Genomic DNA, 15,797 nt, shown 5'->3' with positions numbered 1-15,797 from the left:
AGTGGGGGATGGGGTAACTGGGTGATGGGCATTAAGGAGGGCACATGATGTGATGAGCACTGGGTGTTATATGCAACTGATGAATCACTAGACTCTACCTCTGAAACTAATAATATGTTACTATTATTATTCATAATAACATAATATGTTACTATTGATGTATATGAAATACTATATAATATGAATAATATTATGAATATGAATAATAATATGAAACTAATATGTTAATTTTTATTAACTTTTAATTTAATTTTTTTAATTTTTAAAAAAGCCCACCCTTTTTTATTTTTAATTTTTTAATTTTTATTTTTTAAATTTTTAATTTTTGAAAAAGTCCACCCATTTTGAAGTAGGAAAGATAAAACATCCAACTTTACCCACAAACTCCGTGTCCTTTTCAGAAACTTAAAAAATAAACTATGCTTTAAATTTTTTTTAATTATAAGTTCTTTTTCAGCATTCCTTTATTTGATAATTATTATATTTCTCTGACTATATTTATAATTGTGATATGAGATAATTTTTCTAACTCAACAGAGAGGCCATTCATCTAGCTGGTATTAGCAAATATAACCAGTGTACAACAGAAATAAAACTGAAGGCTACACACAATCTATTTTATTTTAGAGGAAGAGAACTCTGATTTTCCATGGCTTAACTGCTATTCTGAAATTCAAATTTTATTTTAGCTTTGATCTACATTTAGTTTTCGGAGACCAGGATTTCTTTTGCAATTTTCCTGCTTGCTTTTGTTTCCTCTTTTCTTCTTTTCTTGACACCATATCTGTAAACATGGCATATGTGCACCGACTCACATGTTAATTTGACAAGTATTTATCTAATGCCAATTTCGTATGAGGCTTTGTAGAAGAGTTGTCTGAACTACACCTTAAAGGTTAACAAGGATTTGAGCAAGATAGAGATGACAAGGAGGACCTTTAGGCAGAAGGGACAGAATGAACAAATACGCAGGAGTGGAAATACTTGGAGCGCTAGGGTAATATCAGGTATTTCAATTGGGCTGGAGCATGACTTTCTATTATCCTGGGACTAGAAGCAGATCAGGGAGGTCCTTGAATGCCAAGCTGAGGAATTTGGCTTTTGCCTTTTCCTTCTACTCTCTCAGTATCGCCTATAAATCTGTTAACACTCCTTCACCTTATTGTCTGGCTCTGGGATAATTATTTTATCTGAGAAGGATGATGTCATGGAAATAGTAACTGAACTAAGAATCAAGGGCCTTAGATTTTTATATTACACTTGGGTTAAACATATGACTATTACAACCATAATTCAAACCTCAGCACTTAAACTGGTATCTCTCTGTGTCAAAAAGGCTACAAGAGATAGTTTATCTGCTTCCACGATATCTGTCAAGCATTGCACACAGTAGGTGCTCAATAAGTGTTTGTGGAATCTAATTTAGTAACAGACCTCTGTGATCCATGAGGTAGCTCCAGCAATGCAGAAAAAGGCAGAAGAAGAATCACCAGTTTGGAAGGGATGAATAATTCTAGCCTCCCCATGTGGTTCAGTGCTGTTACGCATTTGGTACGTTTGTTTGCTTTCTCGGGGCAGGGGAAGAGAGTCCTGGGATTCGAACCTAAATTATGATGATTTTTTAACCAGAATTTATTTAGAATTTTCAAACACACAGAAAGGTTGAAAGACATGTACTGTGGATACTCATATGCCCACCAATTAGAATGGTAATGTTAATTAATCTCTTACCTTGTACTGAGCTATACTCTGGAAATCCCTTTCTCCACAGCCCACAACTGCTCTGTGATGCTAACCCTTATACTCATCATAGAATGGCTTAAAACAAAAACAGACAAAAAGCCAGGTTGGTGACTTTTATCAATTTATTTCCTGAAAGCCCTCCTGGTTATAAGGGGAATGGCTAGAATTTGAACTCTCTGGCTCCAAGTTCTGGGTTCTTTCCACTGCACTAAGTAGCCTCCAGAATCCCTCTCCATTATTGGTCAGGGTCACAGATTCTAACTGGGTATCTACAGTGGAAGAAGCCCCAAATTAAGCATTGTGGACAATAAAACGAAACGCAACCTGAGGCTCTTAGGGCTTTCGGCAGCTCAAGATGAATCAAATCAAATTTTTAAATCTGCTGAGTTCCTTCCTTACGTAACATGTAGGCATAGACACTTTATAGGGAGAGATCACTAAGGTTGTGACTTGTGACTGTGAGACAAAGAATTTAAAAACTTATATTTTTCCCTTTTAAGCAACCTAAAATAGTGGGTCAGGTGAGTAGAAGCCTTGGTCCTACATGTCCCTGCTTTCTCTCTGCTTACTCTGTCCTCCTCACCTGCTAAGTTTTTCCCCCTTTCTTAGCATCTCTTAAAAGTCTCTGTATATCTCAAGATGGTTTTCAATTTCTGTTTCTTCTGTTTTGGTCCTCCTTAGTGTCTCCTCAAACTAACAATAATCTCTCCTTTCTCTGAACTCCTGCAGCCTGCTGCTTTGCCAAGAGGTAGTGTGGCTTAGTGATTAAGAACACAGATGGTCCCTGAGATCCTGGCCCTTCCCCTTCATGGACATGTGATCTTAGAAAATTATTGAATTTTTCAATTCTTCATGCCTCAGTTTTCTCACCTGGTAAAGGGGATAGATATATCGGTCAAGGATTCTGTTTCAGAGAATTAAATTTCCTCTTGCTAACTGATGCAGAAAGTGCTATATTATAAAGGAATTAACTAACTCACAAGAAGTTGGAATTGCCAACAAAAAAGACCCTAGTTGGAGCTTCCTGAAAACTCGCGTGCTAATCTGCAGTAACAGATCACCACAGGAGCTCTCCTCTTCAATAAACAGTAAATCACCAGATGACTGGAAATGCAAGGTCTGCAACATGGTGGCCCACTTTCTATGAGCCAGCTGCTAAACTGCATGGAAACTTGCCTCTGTTCACCCACAAAGGTAGTGACTAGTTGGGGTGATTGCAGATCAACGGCATTACTCTAGGCCATTTCAACGAGCAGAGAAAGCAAAGTGTGGTCTCTTCCCCATTTCTTCTTTTAAATCTTATGCGAGCACTCCCGGGCAGCCAAATCTAAAATACATCTGTACCCTAGCTGCAAGGGAGTCTGGGAAATGCAGTTTCTAGGTTTATGGCTTCTGCATTTCAGGAGGGCAGTAGCTGGGACAAATGTTGAGTTCTAAGCAACCATAAATCATATCTGTTTGAGGATAATCGACGTACCTCCCCATCAGGTTGTGGTGAGGATTATATGAAATAATTAAGTTCTCAGAACAGTGACTGGCACATGGGAGACTCTCAGTAAAGGTAGCAATTTTCATCATCAGTCAACATCTCCCGGGCAGTGGTGGAGGCAGAAGACCTTAGATACAGCTCCAAATTTCCACCTGCTAGTAAGTAGTATTGATGAGTCCACTTACCCTATAAGAGCACCAGTTTTGCTCACTATAAATTGAGGATAATAATCACTCGCTACCTTGCATAATTTCCGCTCGTGTCACATGAGCTCATGCGAGATGATTTGGGAGCTACAACGAAGGTTCCAGACTCTTTGGTGTTAAATGGAAATTAGCTGCATTGAAGAGGTCCAGACTCGGGCTCAGATTCCCGCTCTGCCCCTGAGAGTAGCAGTGGGCTTCCTGTAGCTTCACCTTATTCATCCCCACACCATGGTTTCCTCCTCTTAATTTGCAGAATTATCCAGCGAAATTAAACAACTTCCATACATGCCTATGAGGCTAGTAAGGCTCAGGTGCTGCCATTACCACCTCCTACAAGAGGGGAGATGAGGTCCTACTCAGCTCATCAAGGCCCCCCACCCCTGAGTTCTTTCCAGAAGATTCTCTGCCCTCTCCACTCCAACTGCTGCTACTGGAGGGCCAAGCAAGGAGGAGACAGGTGGCTCTGGCGTGAATGCTGTAATGCATTCTCCCCAGAGAGAGAAATTCTGAGAGTTTAGCTCACTCTTTCCTGCCATAAAGCACACTGAATGTTAACAGCTTGCTCCTGTCCAAGCTGGTGTTTTTTAAATTAAGTATTGTTAAATCCATACCATTTGGAATGATGCTTCAGACAGTCCTGACACTCTCTCGCTTGCTTCTGCTTTCATTTCACCTAATATATTGCACAGGGAGCCAGTAACCAGTATTATGGCAGCTGGGCCACTGCTGCCGCTTAGACATTAGCAGACAGCTTTAATGTAGATACCTGCCCAGGGAAAAGGCTCTCGGCCAACGCCCTGCTCCCGTGCCATAAGGGGCCTTTCCCGGGGCCGCTGTTAGTAAGGATCTAGATCACCTCGGGTTTTATGTTATTTTTCCTTGGCACTGGAAAAAGTTTGAGAGATGACAAAGGTGGGAGACAGAGAAACTAGAGATTAAAATAAGATACATTCCATTGTCAGGGAACATATACCCAGGGTTAAACCTGGGTAGCCTGCCTTCTGCTCCGTCCTCCTTCACTATAAGCATCGCCCTCCGACGTATGTGACACCACTGCCAGCTTCTAGAAGTGTGCATGTGGGTGTGTAGGCGTATACACACACGGAGATATATGCACATGCGTGCGTATACATAGGGAAGTACGTGTATATGAGAGAAGAGTGATTCAAGGTCAGAAGGCCCTATTCAATGGCCAGTTCTAGCCAGTGGGGCCCAGGGCAAGTCATTTAAGTCCTCTGAGCCTCAGTTTCCACATTTATAAAATTGGGTGAGTACTTACATGCCTTCACACGGTCATCATAAAGGTCAAGTGAGATTGTGGGTGTAAAACCATTTGCAGCTATTAAAGAGACAACATAAACTTCAGTAATTATCAAAATTAGCTCATCCCCAAAATTTACTCCAATCACCCTCCCCTAACTTGGTTTTGTTCTCTTTTTTCTAAAATTACAGTGATCTTAGAGTTTGCCCTGCACTGTGTAATTTTTTTAAAGACTCCATTTATTTATTTGACAGAGAGAGAGAGGGATCACAGCAGGCAGGCAGAGAGAGAGGGGGTAGCAGGCTCCTTGCTGAGCAGAGAGCCTGATGTGGGGCTCAATCCCAGGACCCTGAGATTATGAACTGAGCCAAAGGCAGAGGCTTAACCCACGGAGCCACCCCAGTGCCCCTGCACTGTGTAATGTTTGACAATGCTTTTCCTAGTCTCCCTGAGCATCTCCAACAGGAAAGGAAATGCTAGGAGTACTGGGACCAAAAGCAGGAGACATTGTGGTGGGTGTCCTCTGGGCACTCAACAGATGGTTGAGGGCTTGACTAAAAAATATCACAATATCCAGAGACTGTAAAGACGTAAAGGTGACCATCATGCTAGACATCAACATGTCCATCAAAACTCTAAGGCAGAAATCTCAGACTCAGCATATCTAGGTATTGTTTATTTCCAAAGTAGGAAGGAGTCTAGACGAGCATTACTAGTAGCTAGCAGTTACTCTTTGAGAAGGCCAATTTTTTCCCTATTATTCTGCAAATGATATCATATCATTACTCTTGCTACTACTATTCCTTCTCCCCTCACCTGTTCATCCCTTTGGATGTGCCTTTTGAGTGACGGTTGCTTGTGAAGAGGGAGAAAGTGGTGTTCAATAAAATATCCCATTTTATAGAACTAGTTGGAACTCTTCAGCTAATGACTCTGATAGAAGGAAAAAACCCTGTAGTAGAAAACTCTAAGGTGTAAAGGAAAGATACACAACACAGCTTTATGAATGAAAGTTGATTTCCATCACTCCATTTCTTTAATAGAATGATTTCAGATAACACCAGCAAAACAGTTTTACATCTACTTGTGAGTTCTCTTTAGCTCGTGAGCATTAGCTGATTTTTCACAGATTTATAAAACTGTTCTCTCTGAAAGGGGACAACATACTTCAAAATAAGATCTCTGTTACGGATTTTTACCGTCCATTTTTCTAAGTGAGGGGCAAGGTGGATCCTTGTATCCCCTGACTTTCCTAACGGGTTGAAAATGGGAATTTTAAATCTCTTCTGTCTTTAATTGATAGACCGTGTGAAGTAAGTAACCCGACATTGAACAAGCTGCTTTTCTTCCCCCTTCTGAGAAGCAATGCTGCAGGTATGTATATGGGCAGACCTGCCTGTACTCACATGCCCATTATGGCTTGATCAGGTTTTCCATAGTTGTGTGTTTCCCGACTCTTGTCAGTATTTTTTATTAATGAGAGGAACGTCTTCTGCCTCCACCATGTGTATTTCTGGGCTATCGGGAAATCTACAAAGGAAAAACGTCCTGGCGACACACCTATAGAAATGGAAGGTCAAGTTTGCTATTTCATTCTCTCAAACACTCAATGATTTTTTTTTAGCAGATAAGGGGAAAGACGTCCCTGTTTGACACTTGACACTTCCCTAAAACTGTAATCAAATCCTCCTCTGGTAGAGTCAAATCTTGATTGCTGGTGGATTACCCAGACTTCGATGCTTCCTGACCTTCTCTTTGCTGTTCCTGGCCTTGTCCTCACTTCACTGCTCATTAGCACTTCCTCTGGAGCCTCTCCTGTCCGAGCCTCTTGCAACAGTAGAAGGGAAGAGGAGGTGGGCTCCCTTCAGTCCTTTCTGCTGCTGAGTTGTAGCTGCTCTGATAAAGGACTCGGATAAGGAGGAGGCTGAAACGGTTGGTTAAAAGGTTTGGGGATTAACTGAGGATTTAATTCATCCTTTCTTTCCCGCCCCTGCCAAAGCAGATAGTTGAGAGTTGGCAGTGTGTCAAAACCAGACGGTTCCTCAACCCCAAATTTCAGCCCCACTCATCCCAGTCTTTGTTAAAGGGCTTTTTTTTTTTTTAAAACCAGGGGATCTAAGTTTCTAATTGTGCCTTTACTGTAAATCTTGACTACTTTAAATAGTCACTTTACAAAGAAGCAACTTGCTCCTCCCCCCCCCCATAGATCAAGTCATTAATACCCAAAGGTAACTTACGTCACTATTTAGGTTTAGTAAGGAACCTCCAAAAACTTATATAGCCTCCCTTTTCCAAGTCAGGAGAGAAAATAGAGGAACTGCATGGAAAACGAAGAAAGCGGTTGTACAGAACACGTTTCAACGGCCCATTAAGTCAGTTTTTGTCTCTGGTTCTTTCCCTTTATAGCATATGTTATATATTGACAGGGATTAAGTTTCTCTCCTGAATGGAACAATACAGAGTCACGGGGAGCTACTGTACTTTACAAAGCAACAGGCACCCGCACAAGCAAATGGCAAACAGAAAGGTATCTTAACAAAGAACCAACCAGGTTAGTTTTACAAGGAGAGGACTTTGCTTCATCTTTTGCAATTCGGCATCTTTTGCATTTCTCTCTTGCTACTGGCCGCACGCTCCGCTCGCCTTTCTTTTTCGTCCCGTCCCCCCCCCCCTTTTTTTTTTTTTTTTTTTTTTTTTTTGCTCGCACTGTTACACTTTCTCTCTGTCCCCCGGCTTTGTTATTCAGCATGTCTGATTAGCAGGAGCCTGATTGGCTGGCTGCCTGCTCCGAGAGAGATTCCATTCAGCTTACCCCCCACCCATCCACCCACCCACCCACCCTCGGTCAGGAAATGTGAGCGGGGCTGATGGAAGCTGATAGGCAGGGCTGGAGTGTTAGCACCAGGACTGGATGTGACAGCAGGCAGAGGAGCACTTAGCAGCTTATTCAGTGTCCGATTCGGATTCCGGCAAGGATCCAAGCATGGAACGCTGCCGTCGTCGGGCAACTCCTGGCACACCGCTCCTCTTCCTGGCTTTCCTGCTCCTGGTAAATGCCTTTTCATTTCAATACGTGGCTATTGCCACTTAGTCTGGGTGCTGTTGGGGGGTAGTGTGTATATGTGTGTGTATGTGTGTGTGTGTGTGTGTGTGTGTGTGTGTCTCTGTGTGTGTGTGTGTCTGTATCTTGATCTTCAAACACCAGGTAAAATAATTTACACGATTAAAAAAAAAAGAAGAAGAAAGAAAAACCCCAGCTTCCCAAGCCAAATAAAGTGCGCTTGACTTTGGGAGATTGCGAGAGGTGTATAATAATCTTCAGCCTCGAGCTTTGGGATCTACTGCATAGAGTTCCGTGAGCTGGGGACTGTGTAAATAACGTGGTGTGCATGCTTGGAATTTGGGTAACAGACGTCCTGAAATCAAACTCAGTCACTGTGGTGTTCCTGGAATTTTTGAAGGATGGGCTGCAAGGGGCTTTTCTCCCCACTGCCTTTTATGACTCCTTCTCCCTCTCTGCACACGTGCTAGGGAACCAGGTAAAAGAGGGAAGGAGAGACTGTTTGCAGCCAACCCAGATTATAGCTTGTAATTACTCTAACTCCTCTATGGATACAAGTTAATGCTAGTATTTATGAATTGAGGATTATGGTCTTTGATCTCAGATCTGCTCTTAAAGAAGAAGAAAATGCTGAATTTGTGTGTGTGTGTGTGTGCCTGCGTGCAAGGCTGCTTTCCATAGTCACAGTGATAAGATGCTCTGTACTAGAATCAGCACACACTGCATTTTTGACTCAAAGTAAATGTTCCGTTGTGACTCATACTTGGTTTTATGGGCAGAAAATGAACATGGACTGTCCAAAAAAAATCTACACTCAAAATATTAATAGCAATGCACATTTTTTTTAAACCAGAGTGTTCTGGGCAGGCAGCTTCATAAACCTCATCTGAAGGTTCAATTCCAACATTTGCACACACCGATTCCAAACAAACGTGATTGTAGCTCTCCTTGTCACATTTGTGGCGTGCCAGCACTTCCTCGGAAGGTAATAAGGCAAGAAGGGAGCAAGGTAAAAACGTAACGAATATATAGGTTGCATCGATTCGTTGATGCTAAAGGAATGTTATGTTCTGATTAGAATCTGACAAATTTGATCTGTGCTATGATTTTGAAGAAGGAAAGCAAGCCATTTGGTACAAATTGAAAAGCTCCACAAAGATTCATCAGCTAGAGTAATCAGTGTTTAAATATTTTATACATTCCCACTTCTTATTTGCATCATTGTGGCCAAGAAATCATAATGCTGTGCTGCAAATGCTATAAATATAGAAGCATATTTTCAGATTTTCAAAGACATTTAAAGGCAAGCTGAATTTTAAGTAGGAACGGACTAAGTTTTAGCTGTTGTGAGGAATATGAAAAGCAGAATGTTTAGGTGTGCCCTATGACTGGGGAGCAAGCAATTTATGAAAGGTGTCTAGTTTTTTCCATATGGGATGTGTTACACACCATTAGTTTGCCTCATCTTTCCTTATTTGTGATTTTTTTTTAAAAAGTGTGTGTTTGTTCCCCCATTTAATTGCATCATAATTACCAGTACACGTTGCTTTTCTTATATCTTCATATGGAAATATGATCTCATCATATTTTGGAAAAACTGTCCCATTCAGAAATAGACTGTTTTGCTACCCATTTGGTAACTGCATTAGATCCCTCCTTGACATCTTGAATGTTCGTATCTGTATTTGAGCATATAATTAGACTTACCTGGGGAAAAAAAGGAACTGTTTATATCAGATTTAAAACACAAAACATACTTTGTTTAAATCACAATAATTGTATTGTGAGGATAAAATGAAGTCAAACCCAGGTTTGGTTTAAGTCTGTATTTAAATGAATTGGGATTCTGAGAATCACAAGAACAGATTGGTGAGCACCAAGAGATACCCCTGTGCAGAGTAATAACAGCATAGGTAGTACCTTTCACGGATTGTATGTCTAAATGTGCCAAACACCAGGCTAGTTGTTTGGAAAGCATTACAAGGAATCTGCACAATCATCTTGCAAATAGACATTTTTTAACCTATTTTGCAGATAGAGGAACAAGCTTATGTTTGAAAGCAAAGGTCAAATAATGGAGAAAAGATAACTTGATTGCTTTGAACTCTGGTTGTAAAATGTTTAGCAGTGATGGAAGCAATGATGCAAGTCAGTCCCCAGTCTTCGTTGGAGACATTTAGGGTTTTAGCCTCATCTTGACCATTAAAGTGATGTGCAACGTCGTGGACACTTTTTACTTTGGCTCATGCACTGCCCCCTTCAGCTCTGTAACCACAATTAAATGATGGGCCTAAGAGAAAGTGACCTAGAGCCTCATCAGCCGTTGACTTAGACCTAGAAGTGTGACATGGTCAAGCTCGACCTTCGATCTGGCTGGAGAAATTGAACTAGGTGGCTTGTTTTTCCCCTAACCATTTTAAACATTAGAAGAGTCTATCTACTCTGAGAATCAATTTATTTGACTTTTGACTTTAACTTTATCTTAACTTAAATGGAAGACATCCTTTTTGTTCAGTGGTGAGTCCAGTTTCTACTTCAAAACCATGTTCATTGTCACCGACAGCTGCATCATCTGTATCATGGCTTCGTTCTTGGGGGTGTGTGAATATAGAATATTGTTCACCCTCAGTTTTGTCAAAATCCTTTCCCCTTGGAGCATGCTTCCTGAGAGAATGAGGTCACCGTGTCTTTTGTATCATATTTTCCTGCAAAGCTCATACTTCATAGACTTCTTTTGTACTCTGGGCACACAATAGGACAGTATACTAATCAAGAGATTTCGCCCTGATATTCGGGTCAGACGAAGCCACATCACCCGGCTTCCCCACTCTTCCCACCCTGCTCCCTTCTTTCACTCTCCCTCCTTTGTCCCAACTGTGTAGCTCAAAAGGAATGTGGCAAAAACCATGACCGGCCATTGACATATGTGTCCGTCCAAACTTGAAGTCAAATCACTTCTTGTCAGAACGGCATTTAATCAAATTTGCATTTGCTTTTTGTTTCTTTTAAGTGGTTTTAAGCTCTTTCGCCTGCTATTATGGGAGTTGCAAGAGTAACACTCGGAATTATAATAAAGTACATGTGTTTTTCTGTTGAATTTCTTTTTCTTCTCTGCACTAATTTATACATGGAAACTAGTCAAACACAATAGCCCATTCCCTTCGGTCGCTCTGGCACTGTCCTCCACTATTATCTAAGTGCATCTATCTTGGATGGCGAAAAGCACCATTAGCTTGTGGAATGAATATTAAATCCCTTATTTACAGCAGATTGTGGGCTGTACCAATGAGTGTGGTGTGTGTGTGTGTGTGTGCACGCACATGTGTGTACACACGCACACACAGGTATCTTTCTATAACTCTTCTCTCTACATCTATTTCTTATTTGCCTGCCCAGATTGTTTTTAAATCGAGCTGAGGATTTTCACCTGAATCTACAGAACATAGTGAGGTATTTATATATACATTATTTTCTTCATGTTTTCGTGAAGTTTCTTGTCTAGACATGGTCAGCTGCAGTTTTGTTTCCCCAGACTCCTGTTTTTAGTGTTTCGATCTGTTCAGGACCATTTTCTGGCCCCCTTTCTTATTTTCATACGAAGCAGTACTATTGCTTCATGTAAGTGGAGGGAAGTATGTCCAACAGTGGTCACTAGTGAACTACAAAAGAATTCTGTTACACCAGGGAAGTTTTCCTTGAAATACCCCCTGGATATTAAAAACCTTGGATAAAAGAGAGAGAAAATGAACTCGTGGACGTATTCGATTGTGCATTTATAAAAGTGCTAATACATTTTGATTCTGCTTTACCATTGTGTATGAATAAGGTGGAAAGTGGTCCTCTAGCACACCATGTTGTAGACTGTTACTCAAACTCAGATGCCCCACAAAGTTCAAATAATAACAAAATTAAGGTCAGCATTTGTGTAGTTTTAATCAGTAAAACGTGGCTAACCACTATACCTGTTACTCATTTAAACAAAACAAAACAAAAAACCCATTTGTGTGGTTGCATTTTGCACAGGAATTGTCTGAAGGAGACACGGTCTGGACCTTTGGTTCTCCCTTTTATTACAGATTAATCAAAATATAATTTTAGACTCTTTTGGGGAAAATATCATGTCTTCTGAATGTCTGCATTTCATGCAGCACCTACTAGAAGGGCTTTTACACACATGCATCAGAGCTGTTTGTGAACTAATTTGGGGGAGAAAAGAACTCACAGAGGCTACTACCTGGCTTGCTAATTGTCCACACACGTGGTGTTCCCTTCACGTATACAGTCCAGTTTCTCTGGTTCAGTGGCAGCTCTGCTTTTAATATTGTCTAGTTCGGGTTCCAGGTCTAAGTGTTTAAGTTTCTCATATCTCGTTTCATTCTACCCTTCCCTCATTCTGCATATTCTCCCCATTTCTTGTGGTCTCATGAGTAGAGTGGCCGAGAAGTGACCTCGCCTGGCATGAGGGCCCTTGCCTTTTCTTGAGAGAACGCATTCCTTGAATCATCATGAATAACCTACCAGTTAAGTGCATTGAGATAATCAGAGGAAAATGTGTCTAAATCAAGTTTTACAGGCTTGCTGTTTTTACTAATTTTCTTCTTCTGGAGAGTTGGCTTCCAATTTTGTGTTTTCACCAGAATGAGACAAGTTCATGTCGTTTTCTGTCTCCATCATAAAAACCATACCGTGTGGTTGAATTTTGGCTTGATTGGCAGTGCTGGCTCATGAGCGGCTTAGGACTGGCATACCAGAGGTGATGTCAGTCCTAAAAGATCCTAATTGAAATAGGCCAGCACAGCTGTGTGGGGAGCCTGCCTGTTAACCGGGGTAAGTTGTTGCTATCAACCCCTTCTTTCCATGAGCTCAAAAATAAATGACTAAATCTCCCCAATTCCCGAACTTCAAGATTAAAACCTACATTGAATAAAGCTTAACTGTTCTGGTTTCCCCTCCCTGGGGATTTTGTTAACTGGAGCACCCAGCATGTGGAGGGCAGTTAGGAATTTTCTGGCCATGTCAGTCAAGAAGCTATCCCGATGGTAGTGGTCTGTAGCTGCCAGTGACCTCTGGCTTGCTATTTGTTGGATTTACAGAGGCTCAGTGTTTATAAATCAGTGTGGATATTTTCCTACATTTACTCATGGTCTCTATTTCAGTCATGGACATATTATGAACTACTGCAACCTTCTCTAGGAGAAATACCGTAACATCTATTTGACTACCCTACCCCAAATCCTCCCAATGTTTGGGGAGCATTTAGCGATTGTTTGTCAGAGGCACAAAAAATTGTAATCTACAATATTTTAAGATGTCATTTCTTCTAGTTCTTGGGCTCCCTCACATTTATTTCTGTCATTGTATTTCTCCTACTGTGTTTCCATTCCTGTCCACTCCACAAAACTGTGGGTGATAGCAGGAGTGACTTGTCCCTGCCACCTCTGTCAGGATGCCTGGTAATTAGACCTCAGTGAATGTTGTTGAATGGATGAATAAAAGGATGGGTAAGAGAGACTTAGCAAGAAGAGTTGAGAAGAGGATGCCTGGCTGGATCAGATGGTTAAGCATCTGCCTTTGGCTCAGGTCATGATCCTGGGGTCCTAGGATCAAGTCCCTCATGGGGCTCCCTGCTCATTGGGGAGCCTGCTTCTCCTTCTGCCTCTCTCTCTCTCTTTTGAATAAATAAATAAAATCTTAAAAAAAAAAGTTGAGAAGATGGTAAAGTACAAATAGGTGAACATCATTTTACCTGTGAGACATTTCAGTAATTCTGGCTTGGGTAAGACCAAGTCAACAACCTAATAAATTCTAAAGAGAGGACAAATATTTTGTTTCTCTCTCTTTTTTCTTTCTTAAACATGGACATCCATACAATGAACAACAAGTGAATAACAATCCCTTTTGCTGCTGATAAATAGAATGAATGTTGCATGTTTCATGTCTTTTTTAATCCATTTGGTTCTCAAATAGTTCTCCTTTTATGAAATATTTCTCCTTTTATGAAATTTGCCCTCAGGAAGAAAGTCATATTTGGCACACTCTTATAAAACTGGAAGGTAGCCAAAAATTCTCAGTTTAGCAGAGATAATGCTACGGATTCACCAAGTCATTTGTTTTTATGACTGGACACAAAAATAAACTGTATTTTTCAGCCTTTTCCATGATTGGATGGTGCGAGGTGATTGAGTTTTAGTCAGTGGAATGGAGTTAGATGTGACAGGTAGCATTTCTAGGACTTACGTCTGCCATGTCATCCTCCCAGCACTCAGCATTCTCTCTCTCTTTACCTGCCTGCTGGATGCAGAGACTCCAACAGAAAACTTCAAGACCTTAGGGAATGACAGAGCCACCAAGTAGAAGGCCTGGGTCCCTGAGTGACTTCCTGGAGCAGAGCCCCAAACCCGAACATTCGATTACCCACTACCAAGAAATAAACCTTTGTAAACTTTTGTTTACCTTTGAGGAAAGGTGTTGTTTGTTATACTGGAAATCTCTTAAAATTAAAAATTAAAATTAAAATGTGCTGGAAATTTAGATGTCATGCATACTAATACTCCCTTATAAGTCAGGCTTAATTCCACTTTCCATTTATTATATGGAAAAATTGAAATGAGAAGATGCCATGTCATCCTCATGATGGTTTAATCTTTGTGGTGTGTAACTCACCACATACCCCCAAGTCCTGAGCACACTCTAAGTATACAATACGTTGCACACCACAAAGACTAAAGGACAAACAGGACAATGGGGCCATGCTCATTTTTCAAACAGAATCCAGGAATTGGTGGCACAGTAAGAAATGGGGAAAAGAAAGAGGAGTGGCAGGGCTGTGGTAAACGGTCAGAATCTCTGAAGCAGAACAAGACCAACCACCCCCGCCAAGGACATAGAACCCTGCAGACCAAAGGGAAGGCCAAGAAAACAGAAAGAGATATGGAGAAGCAGAAACCGAGGCACACCACCATGTTGCTCTCCAGCCAGAATGTCAGTAGATGAAGGAGTGAACAAGTGACAGGAAGGGGAAGGGACACATAAACGCGAAACTCCCAGATATTTCACACAGCAATATCCAAAGGGAAATGCCTATCTTGAGTAGACCTAGTCACAGCTATCTCTAATACATTTTTTTGCAGATGTCTCAGGTGTCATGAAAAAGCACTGGTTTTAGAGTGTAACCATCTGGGCTGTAGCACGGGTTCCACCTCTGTGATCTTGCGCTAGTCACAGAACTCACTTCCGCTCTGCTCCTCATCCGGGTGTTATGATTGCCCATCCCACCTAACTCTCCCGGATGTTGGGAGAGAGAAAGGTGGCATTAAATGTTGAGGTGTTGTAAATTCTATAGAGTAAATTGTAAATTCTATAGAGTACTCTAAAATTTCAAGTGATTACATTCATTCATGACATTCATCTGTCACCAACTGTATACTCAACAAAGAACCAGGGTCCATGGAAGATAAAGACAGTTCTTGCAATGAGGAATGGTAGTTCATTGGACATTTTGTTGTAGTTATTTTTAAAATTTTTCACAAGCACTCTTCTGTAGGGAATGGTTCTGTGATGGGCATGACTATTTTCAGTTGCCCAACAAACTTGCTTGTCTTGTAAGGAACTCTTCTGTACCTACGTAGACCCTACCTGTTTAATCCTACCCATGTATCAGTGTAAATTACAGCTTCCCACAGATTATTAATTATTATCTTTATGGATATTATCAGACAGTATTTGGCTTCAGACATTAAAATTTGTTTCCAATTTCCACAGTTCAGGATATCAGTTTGTGTCGCAGAACACACTAGAACATTTTTTAGTTAAGACAAATTCCTCAGGGAAAAACTTGCCTCGAAACAAATTCTTATCATTGTGAGAATTACCATTAATTAGGGATGGCCAGCAGCGAGGGCGTTTTCATCTGCCTGGCTATGATGGGGGATCACTTTGGCAGACTTTGATTTGATGTAGTTTCTGCTACATTGTGCTTCTTTTATAACAGCCAAAAGATCCATGTAAAAAACAAGCATATTCCATTTGGGATCTTAT

At 41.0% G+C, this 15,797-nt stretch overlaps 1 protein-coding gene across 3 annotated transcripts in view; it reads left to right on the top strand.

The window, feature by feature from the left end:
• ADAMTSL1 (ADAMTS like 1) overlaps positions 1–15,797 on the top strand; it is a 904,787-nt gene that overhangs the window by 500,666 nt on the left and 388,324 nt on the right. Inside the window, exon 1 of one of the 3 annotated variants that reach the window (XM_032880522.1) lies at positions 7,575–7,748. The exons of the other annotated variants lie outside the window; for them this stretch is intronic. Within the exon in view, the coding sequence (XP_032736413.1) occupies positions 7,683–7,748 (66 nt within the window). The 5' untranslated portion in view covers positions 7,575–7,682. Of the gene's footprint in view, positions 1–7,574; positions 7,749–15,797 lie in introns of those variants that run through there. 3 annotated transcript variants of the gene reach the window in all.

This window comes from Lontra canadensis, unplaced genomic scaffold, assembly GCF_010015895.1.
Source record: "Lontra canadensis isolate GAN:19392208 unplaced genomic scaffold, GSC_riverotter_1.0 scaffold70, whole genome shotgun sequence".
Lineage (NCBI taxonomy): Eukaryota > Metazoa > Chordata > Mammalia > Carnivora > Mustelidae > Lontra > Lontra canadensis.
The sequence above is the reverse complement of the archived record's forward strand: the minus strand, read 5'-3'. Positions and strand labels throughout refer to the sequence as shown.